Genomic DNA, 22,175 nt, shown 5'->3' on the forward strand with positions numbered 1-22,175 from the left:
GACCTGGGTGCCCAACTTTTCCATGCCACTGTACCCAGTGCTGTCTGTGGCAATGAATTCCACAGACTTGCCACCCTCTGGCTGAAGTAATTTTGAAACCATCTACCTTATAAAATCATGAGGGACATACATACCTCAATTGGTGAGGAATGGGAAATTCAGTTTGGGGGCAGCTAAACTTTTGAAGAAAACAACATTTATCTCAGATGGCACTTTTGTCCACAAGAAACTCTCCCTTTAAAAATGAATTGATTCTGTTAAGTTCCAAACCACTTTCTAGTTTTCTTCTAAGCCATGTCTGATTTGAACTTGGCCAGTGGAAATATCAAAGCCCAGTGGGCACAAATGAATGGATGATGAGTGAGCATTCCGTCAGCACTCAGTTTTATACTGCTTGCTAGATGTTTCAACGCTAACGTTTTTTAGAACAGCTGAAATAAGACTCACAATTTAACTTTTGGTCTTTAATCTTTTATACTAGCTGCTGCTGAAAGAAATAGGAAAACTTATGCTAGTGTGATCTTGGAATATGATCAGGTTATGATATTGCTGTTTATTGGGAGATGTGCCTTTTATGGGAGTATACTTGTGATTTATTGCTGTTAATTTGAAGGAAATTAGGGAGATGAACAAATAGTCGTAAATAGTTTTTGCATTAGTGCTTTAGTTTCAACTAATTGAAGTAGACCGTCCAATTTGGCTGAATTCATCAGTCACTCTTTGCTCTTCTAGATGGCAGTATTGGAGATCCAGGGTAATGGAGACTCATCCTATGTGTCACAAGAAGCAATCAATAATGCAATTCAGTTACTTGAAGACACTCTACAAAGAGTATGTATTGCCGTATTTTACTGAATTTAAGCACAACATTCATTCACTCAGTTGTGAGCCATGCATTTTGTTTGTAGTTTCATCAGACCACATTTCAATTAGGCTACGTGAAAACTCATCTGCATGAGTGATTTGTGATGGTACTGAACTTTACTTTTGCTAATACGACTAGATGTCAGTGATGGAATCAGGTGGTTTCAGATTTTAGATTTCCACTTCATTTAAATTAACTAATTTTTTTTGTAAGTGTATTATTATGTTGGTTAAAATGTGTGGAAGGATGTAAAGTGTTCTTCAGCAAGTTCTTACTTAACATGGAGACATGCATTTCTAAGGCAAGGTGCAGTTGTTTGTGAATTTAATATCACACAGCCAGTCATTAACACCTTCTGAATAGAGTTGGCATCGTGGATGCCCGTCAACTCTTTTCTCACCTGGATTCTCCTGCCATACCCTACACTTAGTCAGTTAATCAACCAGCATGGCTTTGGCACCATGAGGAAACCGGAGTACCCAGGAGAAACGTTATGAGGGAATGTGACAGCACCCAAGGTCAGGATCAAACCTGGGTCTTTAAAGCTGTGAGATGGCAATGCCAACTGCTGTGACATTTTTCCACTCAAAATTTAATTTGGATTACTTGATTCAAAAGAATATAATTATGATATGTTAGTAAAAGACACATTTTATGATGTATTTAAAATTTGTATATTTCCTGTATTATGTTCATTCCTTTTCATTATTGATCAGACCACCACCCCACTTTGAGAAGTGTTAATTGAGTACTTCTATTAAGCTACTTTGAGTACAGCTTTCTCATTTAAGTTCTTCTTGGCCATGACTGTTTCCAAGGTACTGGGACTTTATTGGCTATAACTTTTCAGCCACGGGTTGAGGACATGGTTGATATTATCTGACTCATTTTATAGCATGCACTTGGCAGAAATCTGTTTAGTGAGTTTGAAATAGATTAGATCAGTGATTTATGTTGCAGATCTATGGAAACAATTGGATATTCGCCATAATCTAATTTAAAACAACTATTTGGATATACTGTTTTTGAGGGTGGGGTATTTTCAAGTGTTCATTCATAAGGATTTGGTTAAATACTATAGGTAGGAACTTTTCATCTGCTTTACAAGTGCACTAGGGCTTTTTTTTTTGAGTGATTGAGCAGTGTTGCTTGGTGAAGCTTTTTTTAATTTAGTGTGTATGACATTTCCATTAAAGATACAGTGCCTATGAAAAGTATTTGCTCTCTTCTCCCCCACCCCCGGAAGTTGTGTTTTATTGTTTTACAACATTGAATTACGCACTGGATTTAATTTGACTTTTTTGACACTGTGCAACACAAAAAGTGAAAACAGATCTCTTTGAACCGATCTAAATTAATTACAAATGTAAAGAACAGTAGTTGATTGCGTTGGTATTCATCCCCATTTAATATGGCAACCAGATCATCACTGGTGCAGCCAGTTGGGTTTAGATGTCACAAAATTAGATAAATGGAGATTTGGTTTTGAAGACCCATGTGCAGACAAGTTGTTTCAATTGACTGTAGTAAAAATACAGTTGTATCTGGAAGGTCTAACTTCTGGTGAGTAGGTACCTTGGCAAAAACTACACCATGAAGACAAAAGAACACTCCAAGCAGCTCCATGAAAAGGTTATTGAAAAACACAAGTAAGGAGATGAATACAAGAAGATTTCCAAGTCACTGAATACCCCTTGGAGTACAGTTGAGTCAATCATCAAGAAATGTAAAGAAGATGGCAGCAGTCTTCAAAAATTGAGTGATCGTGCAAGAAGGGTGAAAAGTGACGTAGGCCACCAAGTGACCTATGTCAGCTTTAGAGGAGTTACAAGCTTAAATGGCTGAGAAAGGAGAGACTGTGCATACAATTGTTACCCTGGTGCTTCACGAGTTGAAGCTTTATGGCGGAGTGGCAAAGAGAAAGCCACTAATGGGGGGGGGGGGGGGAGGAAGAATCTCACATGAAATGTAAGCTAGAGTTTGCCAGAAGGCCTGTGGGAGACCCTCAAATCAGCTGGAAGAGGGTTCTGTGGTTTGATGAAATCAAAATTAAGCTTTTTGGCCATCAGACTAAACACTATATTTGGTGTAAGCCACACATCATCAAAAACACATCATCCCTACCCTGAAGCATGGTGGTGGCAGCATCATTCTGTGGGGATGCTTCACTGCAGCAGACCCTGGTAGAGGGTAAAATGAATGCAGTAAAAAATTCTGGAGTAAAACCTGATGCAGTGTGCAAGAGAATTGTGACTTGGGAAATTTGTTTTCCAGCAACACAGTGACCTCAGTATAAAGGCAAAACTACACAGGAAAGGCTTATAAACAACAGTGTTAATGTCCTGGATTGGCGAAGTCCGAGTGCAAACCTCAATCCAATTGACAATTTGTGGCTGGACTTGAAAAGGGCTGTTCACTCAAGATCCCAATTCAATCTGACAGAGCTTGAGCAGTTTTATAAAGATGAATGGGGAAAAATTGCAGTGTCCAGATTTGCAAAGCTGATAGAGACCCTTCCACACAGAGTCAAGGCTGTAATTGCTGCCAAAGGTGCATCCACTAAATATTCACTGGGGGGGGGGGGGGGTGAATACTTGTGCAATTAATTATTTTGTGTTTTATATTTGTAATGAATTTAGATCACTGTGGAGAGATCTGTTCTCACTTTGACACAAGTCTTTTTTCTTTGATCAGCGTCAAAAAGCCAAATTAAATCCTCTGTGATTCAATGTTGCAAAATATAAAACATGAAAGCTTCCAAGGAGGGGGGGGATACCTTTTATAGGCACTGTAGCTGATGTAGAAGCATTTGGATGCTTTAAGACAATACTTGATACTGTATTATTTTAAAAATTGTTAGGTATGATCATGAGTCAGTGGAGTGGCTGTTGTGTGCATAAACTTTGACTGTTATACTGGAGGTAATCAGAGTATAGATGATCAGTCATTACAGTACATGTACACAAAATAAAAATCCAATCCCATTGCTGCTTGAACTGTTTGAAATGTTACTCTGAAACACAAGGTAGAATTTAATCAGCGTAGTAGAATTGTTTAAGATAAAAAGACTGAACAATGGGAATTGTTACTTTATGCCAAATGTATAGTCCAAAGTTGAGGGTGTACTTACTGAATTAGAGCACTTATTCATAATATGCTCCTAGTGGTAAGAAGCTAGTATAATAGGCCACTGAATATCAGTGGTTTAAATGCACTTTCTCTTGACTCCTTTCATGACAGGAATTTATTCAAAAATGTTTGGAGGTTGATCCTGTTAAACGTCCCACTGCCCGAGAACTACTTTTTCACCCAGCTCTATTTGAAGTACCTTCATTAAAGTTGTTAGCAGCACATTGTATTGTCAGTCATCCTCGTAAGTACTTATGTAAATTTAAATGATCATCTTTGATTCATGTAACACTTTTATTCTGCACTGAATTCTAAAATTTAGAAATTGAACTAAAGACAGAATATGCTAAAAATAAGCAGATCAAGTAATGAAGAAAATGATAAATGTTTTGAGTTGATATATCAAATGTGACTTGATCTTGTTGTGAAACATTAATTTGCAGTAGAATTCAAAATGCTTCTTTACAACTTAAAGGCCTGTAACCCTCTTTGTTTTCATTGAGCTTGGTTTGTGTGCCATATCTTGCAAGAGAAGAATTGAGATAGTTGTTATTTGCTCAGTATCCACATTTACAAACTTTATTTGGCTAATTCTCTTTGCATTTGCTGGGATTTCAAAATCCACTCCTTCTCTGCCTGAATTAACTTTTTTATTACTCAGCATGTTAGACAGCATCTGTGGAGGGAAGTGAACAGTCAACATTTTGGGTCGTGACCTTAACCTGGACTGGAAGGAGAGGGGGGAGGTGGCCGCCTCTTTAAAGTAGAAGGTGAAGGGAAAGTTTAGAGCGAGAGCTGGTAGCTGATGGGGGATATGAGAGTGCTTTGTATACTAAAGTAGACAGTCACAGTGCATCCTTCGTGCATTTACTTTCATCTTTGCGTTATACATCCATGAAAGTCATGAATGTAAAATAAGCTTGTTGCTTTTGTTTCTTCTAAACATATTTAAGAGTTTGCAAAGTCTTCATAGTGAAATCTGGATTGGAAAAATATTGGCTATTAGTCCCATAAGTGACTTCATTGCATTTGTTTCTCATCGTCATCCGAACCACTCCCTCAGCTTGGTCTCCTGACCATAGACAATCTTCTTGTTCTTAGACTGTCATTAATGGAGACATTCCTTCATCATTCTAGCTTCCTTTTCCTTACCTTACCCTGCCCCCCCCCCCCAAATATTAATATCTTAATCCTTCTAATGGCTGTTAGGTCACACTTTTATTTGTGTGTGGTTACAGTACCTTTTGCACATTTCTGTAGCCTCTAGTCTTATCAGCTGATTTATTCTTTGTTCTTACATTCTCCTTTCCTTTCAGTCTGGTTATTATTTCCTAAGTTAACACTTGGAATCATAGAACATTGCAGCACAGAAACAGGCCCTTCAGACCATCTAGTCTGGTGAACTATTAATCAGCTGGTCCTTGATCCTATCCTTCACTACTCCTTCACAACCTTGGTCCCTTGGCCCATTTACTTAGTTTCCTGGTTTTGAAGCTAGCTGCATCATTGACCCTAGAAATATTCAGACGTAGGCTACCCCAACTGTACTGCTTCCACTTTGCCATGTGGGGGTCCTGGTGCCCCATGAGCCATGCAATTTCTCAAGTACTCCTTGATTTTGTCACCTTTCTGAAAGGAGTTTTACTTGAATGGCACTGTCTTTATATCTTGTGACTTCTTTAAAGAAAAGCTGTTTGCTTTTGTTTAATTAAATTTACTGTTGGACCAGTTTCTTTGCTATATTGAAATGGATTTCAAATCATTGGCTGAATATGATTTTAATGCAGTTTTCTCATTCGTAGATATGATTCCTGAAAATGCTTTGGAAGAAATAACAAAAAACATGGACATGACTGCAGTTCTAGCTGAGATTTTCCACCGTGATGCAGAAGGGGTACAGATCAGGTATGTAGTTCTAACAGATTTTCCACCATGATGCAGGAGTACAGATCAGGTTTGTAATTCTAACAGAGATTTTCCACTGTGATGCAGAAGGTTTATAGATCAGGTGTATAGTTCTAACAGAGATTTTCCAGCATGATGCAGAAGGAGTACAGATCGGGTAGGCAGGTACAACCAACGTTTTTTATCCCTACTGAAAAGAGCTAAGCTAATTTGATATTTTGACCCATATTTTGATATTGCTGCTAACAATCAGCAAGAAGAACTCTGGGTCAAGCAGCAAGCTCCATTGCGGAGTTTCAACCCCGAATGTTGACAGTTCCTTTCCTCCCACACTTAAATTTATTTAGGGATAGTGTGGTTACAGACCCTTTGGACTCAATGAGCCTGCTCTACCAAATGACACCCATAGTGATCAACTAATCTATAGGTCTTTGGAATGTGTTAGAAAATCTGAGCACCTAGAAGAAACCCATGCAGTCAAGGGGAGAAAATACAAATTCTTTACAGACATCGGTGGAATTGAACATGAGCCACTGGCACTGTAATAGCATTACACTAACCACTATGTCATCATGCTGCTCAACTTAATGCATTTCTCCACCATTGTTCCAGTATCCATATCCTGCATATCCATAACATGCAGTTTCATGTCTTCAGCAAACTTAATGTTACATTTGGTCCTTATGGACAGATTCAGATTTAATTATCACATATATTTCCTTTTGGAGCGCTACTAGTTCCTGACAGTCGAGCAGCAAAGGTCCCCTTTGTTCCCATTTTTTGCCTTCTGCAAGTCAGCTAAACTGTTATCCATACTATTATCTCAAATGATCTCATGTTTATTGAAACGTACAGTGGAATGCATCTAAGAATGAGCTGGGGGCAGCCCACAAGTGAATGCCAACATAGCATGTTCACAATGCTCGGCACATTCAGAAGGTAAATCATTGATATGGATCGTCAATAATTGCTACACAAAATTGGAACATTCCTTTATTGATCTTGAGTCTCTGCTGAACCAGCACTGAACTGATATACTTGTACTTCCAGTTACTTCCTGCCAAACAAACACACCAATTTGTTCCTGCTGTATTCTGTCACCCAACTCTCAATCTACATTGATACCCTGATTCCACATGCACAGTCTGAACTGGGTGAGGTTCTGTTGTAATATCTACAAATGCTAGGTATAATCTAAGTGTATCTGCACCAATCATTACTGATGCTTTATAGATGTATTTGATTTCATTTTACAATTAAGTTTTTACCTTCAGTTTTGGTCGTACCATTCCTTCACTTCATTTGCAGGCAGGCTGCAGTCATCTCAATGAAGTGCAAGTTCTGTGATGGGATTCATTGTTTACTAATTTCCTGATACATTACAGAATCTCAAGGTAGTATGTGAAGATATATATACACAGAATGCTGGAGGAACTCAGTAGGTCAGGCAGCATCCATGGATATAAACATGAGTTAACAAGCCATTTTTAAATATGTATTTTAGACACCTAATATATTCATGAAATTTAAACTTTTCATTTGAATTTATTTCAAATTAAACAATGTTTTGCATGTTTTCTTAGACCACCTTTTTTTTCCCTCACCCACAGATTCTCCCAGTTTCCTGCACTGGAGTTAGATAAATTTTTAGAGGATGTGAGGTAAGCATTCCACAGTAGGGTTGATTTTAATTGTAGTTGTTTAGTTTAAATTAAATTCCAGGTTTATTCATTTTAGAAATGAGGTTGAATGACCTGAAAGGAGTTTGTTTTCTATACTGTGTTATATCAGTGACCTTTGATCTTTAACTTCAACCTGAAGGAATGGCATTTATCCTTTGACTGCATTTGGGATGCCCATGCCTCAGCAGCCACAGCAGGAGGCTGTAACATCACCCATCATCCCACCGTCTGTGAAAACACCTACGCCGGAACCTGCAGAACTGGAGACCAGGAAGGTAAGAAATTACATGCACCCTTAAAGGTTCCAGTCTTTGACCAAATTGCCTTCCAGCTGAGGTTGCAGCCTTAGAAACTTCGTTTATGCTCATTTTGGATGTGATGCTTATGTTGACAAAGTCAGATTTGTTATTCATTCCCAGTGGGATGAGAGGTGATGATGGGCTCACTTGAATCTTTTAGTTGTTTCCCCATGGTGACAGATTGTTATCAACGAAATATTGAAGCTGCGCTGAGAAACCAGCACTATAAATCTAGTTAGTCTATTCCTAATTGCTGAAGATCTTTTGCCAGGTTTTATCACTATATAGTACACTTTGAGAATTGTATTCACGTGCATAGCCACTATGCACTGATTTGGAAAGGAAGCAAATTACAGTGGTTTCAGTCCTAGATTTTCCAAATATTTCAGCGAATTAGTTCCAATCAGTAATCTTTTGTATTTGTTGACAAACAAAAGAAAATCTGCAGATGCTGGCAATCCAATCAACACACACAAGATGCTGAAGGCACTCAGCAGGCTAGGCAGCATCTATGAAAAAGAGTACAGTTGACATTTTGGGCTGAGACCCTTCTGCAGGACTGGAGAGAAAAAACTGAGTAGTAGATTTAAAAGGTGGGGGGGAGGGGAGCGAGAAACACAAGGCGATAGGTGAATTCTGAAGGGGGAGGGATGAAGTAAAGAGCTGGGAAGCTAATTGGTGAAAGACAGAAAACCATGGAAGAAAGAAAAGGGAAGAGGAGCACCAGAGAGAGACGATGGGTGGGCAAGGAGATAAGGTGAGAGAGAGAGAGAGAGAGAGAAGGGAATGGGAAATGATGGAGAAGGGTGGTGGGGGGCATTACTGGAAGCTCGAGAGATCTATGTTCATGCCATCAGGTTGGAGGCTACCCAGATGGAATACAATATGTTGTTCCTCCAACCGGAGTGTGGCCTCATCTTGACAGTGATGAGGCAAACAACTATTCATTAATATTCAAATCTGAAAATGCTGGAAAATTAGCAGGGCAGGCCGATCTGTTGAAAAAAGTTTCAGGGTGATCATAGAAAATCCTAAGGGGGCTTGCCAAGGTAGATGATGCTTTTATCAGAGATTTTCAAATGGAGGAGCGGGGTGGCATAGTTTCAAGATAAGGCAATAGTCAAGGTGTTTTAGAATTTCTTCACCCATGGAAGTTGTGAAGGCCAAATCATGATAAATATTCAAAACTTTTGAATATTTGAAAATTCAAGGCATTGGGACGGAGGGTCTGTGATAGAGAATGTGAAGCCTGCATTGGTCTATCAAAATAGTAGGTCAGGTGGCCTATTCTTGCTTCTGTCTTCTTGAGTGCCTTTGTCAGAATTGGGAAGGAGAAAGCTTTTCAGTGATGGTTTCAGATAATAAATAGAATTGTTTGTTTAATTAAGCCTAAAAACCCACACTCAATGTTTTAAGAATATCATCTGCTCTGTCATCAGATTTCTGAATAGTACATGAACACACCTTGTAATTCCAAATCTTTGCTATTTTTGGTGTGATTTTTGTATACGACCGCCATGAAACAAATTTCATGATATATGTCTGTGATAAACCTGATTCTCAGCCTGTTTTTTTTAAACTTGATTTTCAGGTTGTTCAGATGCAATGCAATATTGAGCCAGTTGATGAAGGAGCCAAACATCATGTAAGCTTTTTTAATTGTTAATAAGCATGTTGCGTTGAATGAGCTTAAGTACAGATGTATTCATCACAACAAATATTTATTTTCAGTGTATTCATTTTCTGTGATGATTAATTGTTTTCTATGTATGACACTGTTCACATTGTCAGAATATAGCCACTGATACACAATTTACTGATTAACATCTATCAGAACCTTTTGCTTAAAAAATCTTCCCCCTATCTTCCACAATGATTGATCTAAAAGTTAGAAGTTGTTTATCAACTCTAAAATTATTTAAACTCCTAAGTATTTTAAGTATTTCATGTAAAAGTAACTGTGTCAAAGTATCAGGGAAGCAAAATTCATTTTTTAAAATAAAAATGTGGCTGTTAAGAATATCCTAAGAGCATTTGTGCTTAACACATCTGTTGGATGACTGTTGGAGGTGACCCTGTACTTGCCCTTGCTGAATATTTCTCTGTGCTTTCTAATAAACTGATGAAGAATCTTTCCCAGATCTACCCCCATTCTACTCATGTCAATCCAGATGTGCGTAGGACCTATCTGGCAATTCAGATGGTCCTGCCATTAGATTCTATTTTTTTAATGTTCTAAGTTATATCAGTTAATATACATTGAACAAAAATTGAGCCTCACTATTGCTGATTTTTGCCAGTAATCCCTTATTTTAATTTGTTACATTTAATAGTTTTAAAATTGCAAGTAAACTGATCAGTTCAAAATATCACAGGATCAAAACCTGTTATATCAGTGGAAAAAGTGATGACGAATTTTTGAAGCTGCATTGTTAGGAAAATAAGTTCAGAGGGAAAAAGATAGAAGAGGTATTTACACTGATGTGATTGTTTTTTCCTTCAGTTAACTCTACTCTTGAAACTGGAAGACAAGCTAAACCGACACCTCAGCTGTGATTTGTTGCCTAGTATGTATTATTCTGATCATTGCTTTGTGCAAATGAAGATTTTGGTTCTTTGCAAAGATGCCCAAGATCTATTTGATGTTACAAAATTTAAATTACCAGTTCAAGAAAGTAATTTAGTGGTGAGGGCAAATATTGATTTGTAGTTTATTCCCCTTTGGAGACCATTGTGTTCTGGGATAGTGCACTTCCATGTTTAAGTCCTGGAATAGTCAAGATGATCAGTGACATCAATGAAAACCAACTAGTAATTCCAATAAAAACAATGTGCAGCCTCTGGGCTCAAGTAGTCAGAACTGGATTTCAAAACTTGTAAGATGAAACACTGTAAATTGCCTGAAGGACTTAAAACTCAAGATTATTTTTAACAAGTTATAAATATTTCATGAATGAAGAAAATAAAACCTATTAGTTATGTTTAGAAATACAGAATTTAAAAAGAGCAGACAGGAGAAAATCTGCAGATGCTGGAAATCCAAGCAACACATACAAAATGCTGGGGGTCTCAGCCCGTAATGTCGACTGTAATCTTCCATGGATGCAGCCTGGCCTGCTGAGTTCCTCCAGCATTTTGTGTGTGTTGCTCCAAAAAGAGCAGGCTAGCTATGATTACTAAACATGTGAATACTGGATGTCCAAGTACGGTCAGTAATATTGATGCTAATGTTTCTTTATAGATGAGAGCTGCCAGGAGCTGGCAGCAGAACTTGTTCAGTTGGGATTTATCAGTGAGGTAGGCGACTTAATTTTGCTTTTCAAATTTTGAAATGTCTACACAGCATGATCTTTCTGTTCTCTCTTATGTTCTTTATATTGACTATTAATATCATTACTCAATTTCACTGAGATGGTTAATTGACAGTTGTGCAAAGTTTGATACAAATCACTTTTTGAACCAGAATCCATTATCATTCATACTTTTGGGCATGTGCATAAACATTTCAGTATTTTTGTCGTGTTGCAGTTTTCAATTCTTAGGAGAAACTAGATGGCCCTGGAGAGATACAGTAGAAGTGGATCCTTCAACACTGATCTCATTTTTCTGCTCCTCTTCCTCCCCCCATTCTACCACTTGCCTGCACACGGGGGCATTTTCAAGTGAATGATTAATCTGCACACTTTTAGGATGTGGGAGAGAACTGGAGCAAGCAGACGAAACCCATACACTCACAAGGAAAACAAGAGGAAATGTGTGAACTCCAGGCAGACAGCACCAAGATTGGGATTGAAGTCTATTCTCTGCCACTTCTGGGATAGTGCACTCCGTGTTTAAATCTTGGAATAGTCAAGATTATCTGGAGGGCTATATGGTAGAAATTATACTGGGATTGCTGTTTACTAATGCAAGTCATAAAATAGGCAATTAAGTTGCCTTTTTTAAAAATGGAGGAAAGTAAATTAAGATACTGGGTTGGCATGGTAGTGTAGCAGTTCACATTATTCCTATTGCATCACCAGCAACCTGGGTTCAGTTGCACCGTTGTCTGTACGGAGTATGTGCATTCTCCCTGTGACCGCATCCAAATCCAAACTAGTTAATTGGTCATATGGGTATAATTGGTGGAATGAGCTTATTTGGCTATTATTGTGCTAAATTTCTGAATAAATATGAAAATTTTGTTTTAGTTTTATGGCATTTTTGTGTTGATCATGATTGCTTCTTCCCATCTTTTGAACAGATTGATCAGAGTCGATTAACCACCTTGCTTGAAGATGCCTTCAGCAAATTCTTCTATAATCGGAATGGTTCCCTATCCGATGTCACAGTCTCTTCATAGCTACAGATTCATTGTGTGGTACAACTACTTCATCACCAGTCTTCAATGGACGAAAGGGGATATCACAGGAAGCCACAGGCTCAATTGCATGTCGTAGTGTGGTGATGTTGAGTTCTCCATTTACAAATGGTGAACATCCCACCACTGAAAAGTTCTGTTGTCAGTATTATGTCCCATCTGTGCTTCACCCTGTGACTATCGTATTTTATTTAGCAGTAAGACTTGCAGAGCGCTGCCACATTGGAAAGGCGCTTTTCTCTGTACTGAGGTAAAGGCGGGCTGGAAGTAGGGTTTGGGATGGTGGGGGGAAGGGAAAGAGGCTGTTTAATCTGAATGTGGAGACTGTGAAGGAGACTGTGCGAGGTCTGCACCGAGTGAAGAATCACTTGCTATGTTATTGTGAACTTTTTCAATACATTGTATCGCTTTATATATGCCAGTAATGTGCATGTTTCTTCTGTTGTATAATCTTTGCAAATTTGTTTTTCAAGATCCAGAATGCTCGGTGATTTTAAATGACAGTGTTCTTACAAATGCGTTTAAGAGGCCATGTCTATGAAAGTTCCCACTATTTTTCAGTGTTGAACTTGTTTAATGGCATAACTTTTGTGCATATGAAAGTGGGGAATGTGATGGCCATTAAACCAGCAAATGATCTAATCTTTTTACTTCACCAGTTTAGTGTACTTGAGTGGTTAGTCAAAGTTGGATGAATTGTTCTGGATCAAACATAAAATCAGGTGTACTGTTTTTTGCTTTAAGGTGTCTAGAATGCCTGATCCAGAAATGAAAATTTCTTTGTCAGTTAAAAGTCTTGAAGATTCAGCTGATACACCGGGGCTGCCTTTGTTTAAACTGAATGCTTTATTGAAGCCTTCCTTCCCAATATTCCCAATCTCTTTCTCCTCTTCCCCTCAAAGCTGTAAAGTCTGTAAAGTTGAGCATTGATACCGATATGTACTCCATATTATGTATTACTTTGGGTTGTGCGGCTGAGGTTGTGTAATAGTTCTGATGGTTCTTTTGTCATGGCACATTTAGTAAAACATTTGTTAGCCATGTATTTCTGTAAGGTCTGTTGGCCAAAGGAAGTTGAGGTGACTTGTATTTTGTGTCTTATATTTTGAGCCAAATAGTGTACAGTGAGCTAATAATAAGCACAATTGGTTGTTTTGGTTTGCAAGTATCATGAAGGGTCAATTCCACTTGCAAAAACCAATTTGCCAGTAACCATTTCTGATTGTCTTGCATTTTGTCATTTTAGTTATAGTTTTGGTATAAGTGTGGAATGTTTTTCAACCCTTTCTGCATTTAGACAATGGAATTTTGAGATAAAGGGAACTGAGATTGGTAATTGTTATAAAGAAAAAAAATATTGGGCTGGGTCAGGAGAGCCTGGGTATAATTGGGATCTCTAATTTTTGGAGAATGGCAAACCACTGTATTGTGACATTGTTCAAAGCCCAAACTGCATTTAATGCAGCATTCACTGAAGCAAATATATTGTACCGAAAAAGCAGTGTGTGACTATTCCTTTGTTATTCACCCTTCTGAATTGTGCAGCAAGCTATCTCTTTGGAGTTCATTCATGAATGTTTCTCTTGATTGCTCCTGTCATGTAGTTCCTGTAAATAAATAGTTGAATAGCAGGAAGCTCAATCATGCTGTAATACTAAAAACTTGAAAAGCAGGCCATGTATCTGCACTAATTGTCACAGTTCATGCATAGACATACGTGGGGCTGGGGGGTGGTGGAGAGAAGAGACAAAATTCTTTTGCTTGTCATCTGTGGAGCTCTTGGGGAACCAGTTCAAAAACTTTGATGTCCAAATACTGAAGATGTGATTTCAGTTAACGAACCTTGTGCAAATAGACTTTTACATTTAGGCTACATCCACACTAGACTGGATAATTTTGAAAATGCCGGTTTCACGTGAAAACGATAGGCGTCCACACTATGTGTTTTTAAAAATACCTCTGTCTACATTGAAATGGATATTTTGGCGAATCTCCTCCTACTGTGCAGGACACATCTACTAAAAGCAAGCGACATGTTTTGTGTCGAATCTCGCTGTGAAAGACAGTGTGTGTTTGTTCAGTTACAGACTAGAAAAACTTAAATGACGGGCAGCTGTTGGCTCTCGTGCAGGAGGACTTAAAACTTTAAAAAAACAAATACTGGAACGTATGGAGGCAACTGACAGGGAGTTCACGGACAGTATGACCCGGCTAACGACGAACATTGAAAAACTGACAGTCTGTTGCATTAATAAAGCATCAGTATTATCTTCTATTTCCATACAGTGTTACTTTAGGCTGTTACACATCTATTGTCAGAGAAGTACTTGCATAAATAGGGAAACCACCTTCATACAAGCAAGGACAGAAAACAGGGCAAAGTGAGTATACTTATTTAGTCAGTAAGTTATGGGTCAAAGTATTTAGTGAGTACATTTCTAACTCTTCTGGCTTTAGTCTCGTTGCCATCTGTTCTGAAATTGTTAGGTTGCATTCAAGAAAACAATGAAATGGCGCACTGCCGTCTGAGAGCATTTTCAGATTTCTCTGGTTACCCTATCCATACTGATCTGCCTGAGTGGCATTTTCAAAATTACATACTTTGGAGAGCGTTTCTGAAAATCTGCAGTTTTGGGGGACAAAAACGCTGTTTTAGTGTGGACGGAGAGTAAAAACGAAGAGAAATGCTTCAGTTACAGATTTATCCAGTGTAGTGTGGATGTAGCCTTAAGCTCTGTTACCCTGCTTGAGTCAGATAATTAATAGGGCAACTAACAGCTTGCTAATATGTTAAAGCCAATCATTGAAAGATTAGTATTACATAGGGATTACACAGTCGACCACTAAATGAATCACTCCATTGAGTGGGGTTGAAGCAAACCAGTTTCTAGACGATCACTGAATGTAAAAATCACTCTTCCATTTGTGGATCCTGGCAATCATAAATTGCATGCCCTTCCTCTTCATGGGTGTGGACTCCTGAATCACCTGCTTTGAGTGTGTAGGTTGTGCTAATCATCTTGTGCTTGATCAGCAAGTGATACTTAAGTTTGGATACAGCTTGACGTTTCATAGCCGTGAAGTTGTTTTTCCCCATCACCATGTGGTCTGTCTTTTACAACTTTTGGTTAAGCATATTGTATTAAGTTACAACTTAGCCTGTTTAAGAACAGGTAGCGCTGAATTGTACAAAGATCTCAATTCCATTCAGATTTCTATTGGAAATTAAGCTAGTAAGACTCGTGCCCCATTTGGAGTTACGCTGGATAATTGAACCTACAAATGCACAAATTAAACTTGTATGTTCTTCAGTACTTTTGTACATGATAGCATTGACACAGAGCTAAAGTGCCAGTTCTCATGCTATGCAATCAACTTCCTATCCCTTGCCCCTCTCACCCCAACACTTGATAAGTTGCATTGATTTCACCTCCATTTACCTTTGAAACAGAAAACAAACTTTGTTCCTTTGCTGAACTTTTATTTTCATTTACCAATTGAGGTGGTGTTAACAGGTCCTGTCAGTCGTAGTAAGAATTTTGTGGCATATAATCTGTTTGTTTCATCTCACAGAATTTAAAATAATGGGTTTGCAATGATTTTGGAAATCACATGGATGTTGGATTATGCATGAATTATTTGGACTTGTAATAGTTTATTGGGCCTGCTTTTTAGGCACCCAGGGAGACTGCAAATACAAAAGATTATCTTGTCCTTTACTTTTCCCCAAATAATTGGCGCTCAAAGAGTTAAGAGTCCAGCTGTTTTAATCAATTTGAAGTTTAATTATCATTCAACCACACATGAATACAGCCAAATGAAAGTGTTCCTCCTGGGCCAAGATACAAAACACACTGAGAACAGTCATACACAGCTCAAGGCATATTTAAGAAAGCAAGTAAACATAGTCACACAATATACAGCCCAAGTCCCTGAGTGACATATCCTATAAATTGATGGTGCATCAGTGTTACTGGCAAGAACAAGCAGTTTGTCATTCCACCAGTTGAACACTAGGAGGCAGCACCAATGGAAGGGACCAACCCTCAACCCAGCGTGGATGTGTGCTGCACTGCCTCGGTGTCTCCTGTCCTGGAATGCTGCAACAGTTAAGCCCACAGCTTGAGGCATGAGGCAGACCTCACCACAATTGAGGTCACACAGCTCCCCTGCCATCTTCTCACCAATAAACAAGGGAAAAGGACTTGCAGCATTTTACATTACCAATGTACACTGTGGTCTTGAGATTCCAAGAGAAGCATCTAAGACAATCACTCACTGTTAGACTGCACGCTGCCTTCATGCATCAACTCCAATGCCTTCCTGTAGCAGGCAGGAACATGGTCCACACCAAGTCCAGCTCCTGTAGCTCTGCCAACAAGCAGCTCGCTGATGGGTAGACCTGTAGTACCTGAATTTCTTAATGTCCAGCATTGTCCTGTGATTGTACAGCTGACGTTTAAGGATAACAAAAGGCACCTTTGGTTGACCCCTGAGAGTCCACTGCGCCTGAATGTGCCACCATCTTATCAGATTAAAGTTCAAGTTATTCATTTACCGCCGGCTGGTGGTGTAGTGGCATCTGCATTGTACTTCGAGGTGAGTGGTCCTGGGTTTGAATCTGACCAACTCCTTTCACACACTGTGCTGGCTTGAGTGTTGAGCTAGTAACTTGGCCTTGTTTAAAAAAAAATAGATGAATGCTAAAGAAACATCAAGGTTGCTGCCCAAGGCGCAAAGGGGAACAACTATTTTTATGTTTTCATTTTATCGCTGCTTTGATTCATTCACAAGAAATTAATGAGTTAGGTTGCCCATTCCAAAATCCAGAGGCCAAGCGAGAGTCAACCATTTTGTGGATCTAGCACAGAGACAAGATTAACCATATTTCAGGTAAGAACAACAGATTTACTTCACTAAAAGACATTACTGAATCATTTTAGCAGTATCATTGTGCTTTTAAATTCTAAGACTTAATTGGTTAAATTTAAATTCTTAATGCTGTGAATTAAATTGAAATTTAATCTGTGGATTATTAGGTTAGGTGACTTCATCATTTTGATATGTTAACAATTTTGCTATCATGCTGCTTTAGGCTTGCAGAATGCGGCATGGTAGTGTAGCAGTTTATGCAATTGTTTTACAGTGCCAGTAATAATTGAGCTTTGATTCCCACCACTTCATGGAGTTACTTTAATGTCACCAAACAATTGATACTAGAGCATACAATCATCACAGCGATACTTGATTCTGCACTTTGCGCTCCCTGAAGTAAGTATAATAAAAATTTATATTATAAATCATAACTAGAAAATAGAAAAGGGAAAGTACAGTAGTGCAAGTCAGGTCCAGATATTTTGAAGGTACAGCCCAGATCCGGGTCAGGATCTTTTCAGCAGTCTTATCACAGTTGGAAAGAAGCTGTTCCCAAATCTGGCCGTACGAATCTTCATGCTCCTGAACCTTCTCCTGGAGGGAAGAGGGACAAAAAGTGTGTTGGCTGGGTGGGTCGTGTCCTTGATTATCCTGGCAGCACTGCTCCGACAGCGTGCGGTGTAAAGCGAGTCCAAGGATAGAAGATTGGTTTGTGTGATGTTAGCATGTTCTTCCCATGACTGAGTTTTCTCCAGGTGTCTGGTTTCCTCCCACATTCCAAATACTTACTGTTCGGGTAAGTGAGTTGTGGGCATGCTATGGTGTCACAGAAAGTGTGGCAACACTCGTGATAGGGCACACTCCTCAGGCTGTTCATTATTGACACACAACAACAACAAACAGCAAACAACAGGCGTTTGCTAAGATGCTTCAATGTACATGTGACAAAGTAAACCTTTTTATCTTTTATCCATTGTTAATTTAGCAGAAACATTTATTATACCTATTTTTCCATTTGTATCTAAAGAATGGGTCGCAGTAGCTTTGTGAATTTTGGCCACATTCTGTAGTTCAATGCATTATTTAATCCACTGCCTTACAACATGATGCAAGGTGAGTTAAGTTAAACCATCACAAGTCAGTGTATTATAAACAATCTACCCCACAAAAACTGGGACATTTTGCTCTATTTAGCTTTATTAGCATAAGATATAGGTGCAATAAATTGTGAAGAGAGAATACATGTGCAGATCTTTTCATTCTCAAATGATTGTAAGTGAACCTCTGCACTGTTTAAGTATTATCTATTTCTGAATATTCAAAGTAAATGTATTATCTAAGTACACACTCTACTGTGCAAAAGTATTAGACACTCCAGAGTTTTATAGAAATTTTGTTTTAGATGTTTTTTCTTCTGCATTAGTGTCAGTAGAAAAGAGCAAATTTTTTGTATTTCTTTAAAGAAAACATATTAAGTAATAGACCACCTTTCAAATAAATACGATTACTTTGCAGTTACAGAGCCTTGTGCATGATTAAAGAAAGATAACAAACTGAATGCTAATGACCAATTCCATCCTGAGTTGAAGGAACTAAACTGATTAACTGGAGCCGTTGCAGAAGGAATTAAACTCGGAAAAGGGTAGTCAAACTAAAAGATATGACAGTTTAGCCTTCAAATTGTCAGTTTTTACACCTTGGCAAGAGTGAGCATTGCAACAAGGCACAAGGTGGTCATCATGTATCAGCACGGTCTGCCCAAGCAGAAATTTTGTGGCCTACAGGACTTTCACGATGTGCTGTCCAAGGTCTTCTGAAGAAACACAAAAAAATAGGCATGGCTGAGGACCAGAAATACAGAGGTCAGCCACTGAATTGGAGTTCAGTAGGTGGGAGATGCATCATATTGTCCCTTCCAAATCAGAAGTTCAGCACTGCTATGAGCTCTGAACTCACAGAAACCCATGTACATCCCTGTACTGCCAGGAGAAGTCTTGTCAAATGTGGTTTTCATGGAAGAGTTGTTGCCAAAATGCTATTGCTCCAAAGTGAAACAAAGTCAAGAGACTCAACTTGTCACTAAAGCACAAAGACTAGGGAGATGAGCGATGGCAGCAAGTGCTCTCGACTGATGAGTCAAAATATGAAATTTTGGCTCAAACAATGCAGTTTGCCCATTGGAGTGCACTACATGGATGAGTGTCTGCAGTCAATACTGAAGCACAGCAGAGGTTCCCTGCGGGTTTGGGGCTACAATTCTACAAATGGAATTGGTGATCTGGTCAGAATTAACGGAATCTTCAATGTTGGGAAATTAAAGCGGATTCTCATCCATTGCACAATATCTGCCATCAGGCAGGCGTCTGATTGGTCCCAACTTCATTCTGCAGCAAGACAATGATGCTAAACACGTGGCCAAGGTCATAAAGAAATAACTTCAGCAAAAAGAACAAGGTGTCTGCAACATATTGTGTGGCCTCCACAGAGCCCTGATTTCAACATCATCAAGGCTGTCTGGGATTACCTGGGGAGGCAAAATAGAGTTGAGACAGCCAAAGTTTGCGGAAGAACCGGGGCAAGTTCTCAAAGGTGCTTGGAGCAACCTCCCAGCCGACAGTGTACCCAGAAAAAGGCAAAGGGTGGTCACACCAGATATTTATTTGATTTTGATTTTTGCTGTTTGCTGCACTTCATAGCACTTTTTGATACTCAGTAACTTTTCATTTATTTTTGATAGCATCTTCACATTACAGAATTTAGGTACATGAGCCCAAGACTTCTGCGCAGTACTGTATGTCAGTGTACCACCTTAACATTTGTTTCCTTGCAGGCATTCACAGAAGAAAGAAATACAATAGAATCAATGGAAAACACACAGACTGACAATGTGGAATGTGCTGGGTATCTTTTCCTTAAAGTCTCTTCCTTCATAAGGGGAAAATAATAAGTTGGGATCAGTTTTAGTTCCTTCAAACATTGTAACATTGGTTTGGACCTTGGGTCGCCTATCTATTGAGTTCCTTTTGAACTGATTTGGATGCTAGTGTTGGGAAATGTACACTTCCTACTATCTTCATATTGAGCAATTCAAAGGTGAGGCAAATCCAAGCAGTGGATTCTAGGACTTTAGAACATTAATATCACTTCTTCCAGTTTTAATTGCATAATGTTTCACAGAACAAAGCAATGATTTGTTGTAGGTGTGATCTGTGGACCACTGTGCACTCAGTGGCCACTTCATTAGATGCACCTGTACATTTGCTCATCAGCCAATTATGTGACAGCATCTCACTGCATAAAACCATGCAGGTATTGGTCAAGAGGTTTTGTTCAGACAAAGCATCAGAATGGGGAAGAAATGTGATCCAAGTTACTTTGTGGAATGATTGTTGGTGCTAAACAGGGTGGTTTGAGTATCTCTAACTGCTGATCTCCTGGGATTTTCTTAACAGTTTACAGAGAATGGTGCAAAAAATTAACAAAGAACATTCAGTGAGCTGCAGTGAAAACACTTTAATGAGGGAGGCAGAGAACAGCCAGACTGATTCAAGGTGACAGTAACTCAAATAACCACACATTACAACAGTGGTGTGTGGAAGGGTATCTCTGAATCCACAACACAATGGACCCTGAAATGGATGGGAACAGCAGCAGAAGACCACAAACATACACTCAGTGGCCACATTAGGTACATGAAGTATCACAAAGAATCCACTGAATGTGTCTGCTTCTCTACTATGACACACATTTGCATCACCTTCCATTAACGTAATTGAGTGGGGAATGGGTTTTTGATGGTCTGTGCTGGGTATTAACAACGCAAGACTTTCAGTTTATTACACATTCTACATTTACACTATCTTCAAGTTTGGCTTTCCATCTCTCTATCTCATTTCCAAAGAAAAATCAGGCATGAATTTTAACTTTTGTCTATCAAAAATTAAGGTGGGCAAGTTAGAAAGAGTTTGGAGAAGTGTTGAGTAATCAGAGTTAGTTGAGGAGGGGTCAAAAAATCTAGTTGCTTTTCAAGAGTTATATATAGTTGGAGAGAATGTATTTGCAAATAAATATAGATTTTTTCTTTCCATGATGAGGTGATGCCTTGCAGTACCCTAATTTATACTAGTTATTACTGCATCAAAACACTTATTTAAATGCATATGTAAATATAAATACAACTTTGAAAGTGGGATGGAAGAATTTAACTTATTTTTAAATTGGTCAGTTAAACAGCTTTTGCATTTTGTTGAGCTTTGTTTCCCACTATAAGCATTGAGCAAATTTCCATGTTGTATGGAATTTTCAGAGAAAGGAGCAATGGCTGTTCATGCTCCATTCAAGTTTCATTACCAGAATAGATATTGGCTTCAGACCTGTTCTGGTTTCTCACCTTCCAACAGATTTCATGCTGTATTGCATGCTAATTGCTAGATACAGTTAAATACATGAACTTTTAATCTCAGGTGACAATTAAGGTGTTCCTCTTAGTTCCCATGTGTCCCAGAAAGTATTTTGTTTCATCTCACTGTATTTAAACCATGGGTTTGCAGTGAGTTTTGGACATCACATTCATGTAAGATTATGTATGAATTATTTAGAATTACAATTGTTTATTGGGCCTGGGGTTTTTGTACTCCAGAGAGATTACATTTACAAAAAGCTATCTTGTACTTTTCTTCCCAGCCCCACAAATGATTGACATTCAAGAGGTTAAGAGTGCAGGCTAAAATACAAGTGTCTTTGAACTTCATAAAGTTTTAAATCAATTATCCCTTCTTAAGTGCACATTCTCTATATCTGCTTGAGCTGCAGAAAGTCTCTCACTATCCATGTTTTGACTACCTCTTCATAGGACATGCAATAATTGCACGAACAAGCCACCTAACCCCCCCCCCCCCAAGCCAGCCCCACCATTCTGTGCACTTGGGGCCAAATTGGCTCTTGGCCTCAACTCCTGTGCTTGCCCCATATGCCATGTTTTTGTTCCTCCAAAACATCTAAGTAAATAGCAGATTACAGGGAGGAGCATGGGATTGAAAGGAATGGCAGAGGAGACTTGT

General features: G+C 38.7%; 1 protein-coding gene across 1 annotated transcript in view; it reads left to right on the plus strand.

The window, feature by feature from the left end:
* nrbp1 (nuclear receptor binding protein 1) overlaps positions 1–13,827 on the plus strand; it is an 86,107-nt gene extending 72,280 nt beyond the window's left edge. Inside the window, exons 9-17 of the mRNA XM_059986721.1 lie at positions 733–831; positions 4,106–4,238; positions 5,797–5,899; positions 7,510–7,560; positions 7,721–7,856; positions 9,472–9,525; positions 10,384–10,447; positions 11,122–11,177; positions 12,124–13,827. Coding sequence (XP_059842704.1) covers positions 733–831; positions 4,106–4,238; positions 5,797–5,899; positions 7,510–7,560; positions 7,721–7,856; positions 9,472–9,525; positions 10,384–10,447; positions 11,122–11,177; positions 12,124–12,222 — 795 coding nt within the window. The 3' untranslated portion in view covers positions 12,223–13,827. The remainder of the gene's footprint in view (positions 1–732; positions 832–4,105; positions 4,239–5,796; positions 5,900–7,509; positions 7,561–7,720; positions 7,857–9,471; positions 9,526–10,383; positions 10,448–11,121; positions 11,178–12,123) is intronic.
* The last annotated feature ends 8,348 nt before the right edge of the window (positions 13,828–22,175 follow it).

The sequence above is a fragment of the Hypanus sabinus genome, chromosome 12 (genome assembly GCF_030144855.1).
Source record: "Hypanus sabinus isolate sHypSab1 chromosome 12, sHypSab1.hap1, whole genome shotgun sequence".
In the NCBI taxonomy this organism is placed as follows: domain Eukaryota; kingdom Metazoa; phylum Chordata; class Chondrichthyes; order Myliobatiformes; family Dasyatidae; genus Hypanus; species Hypanus sabinus.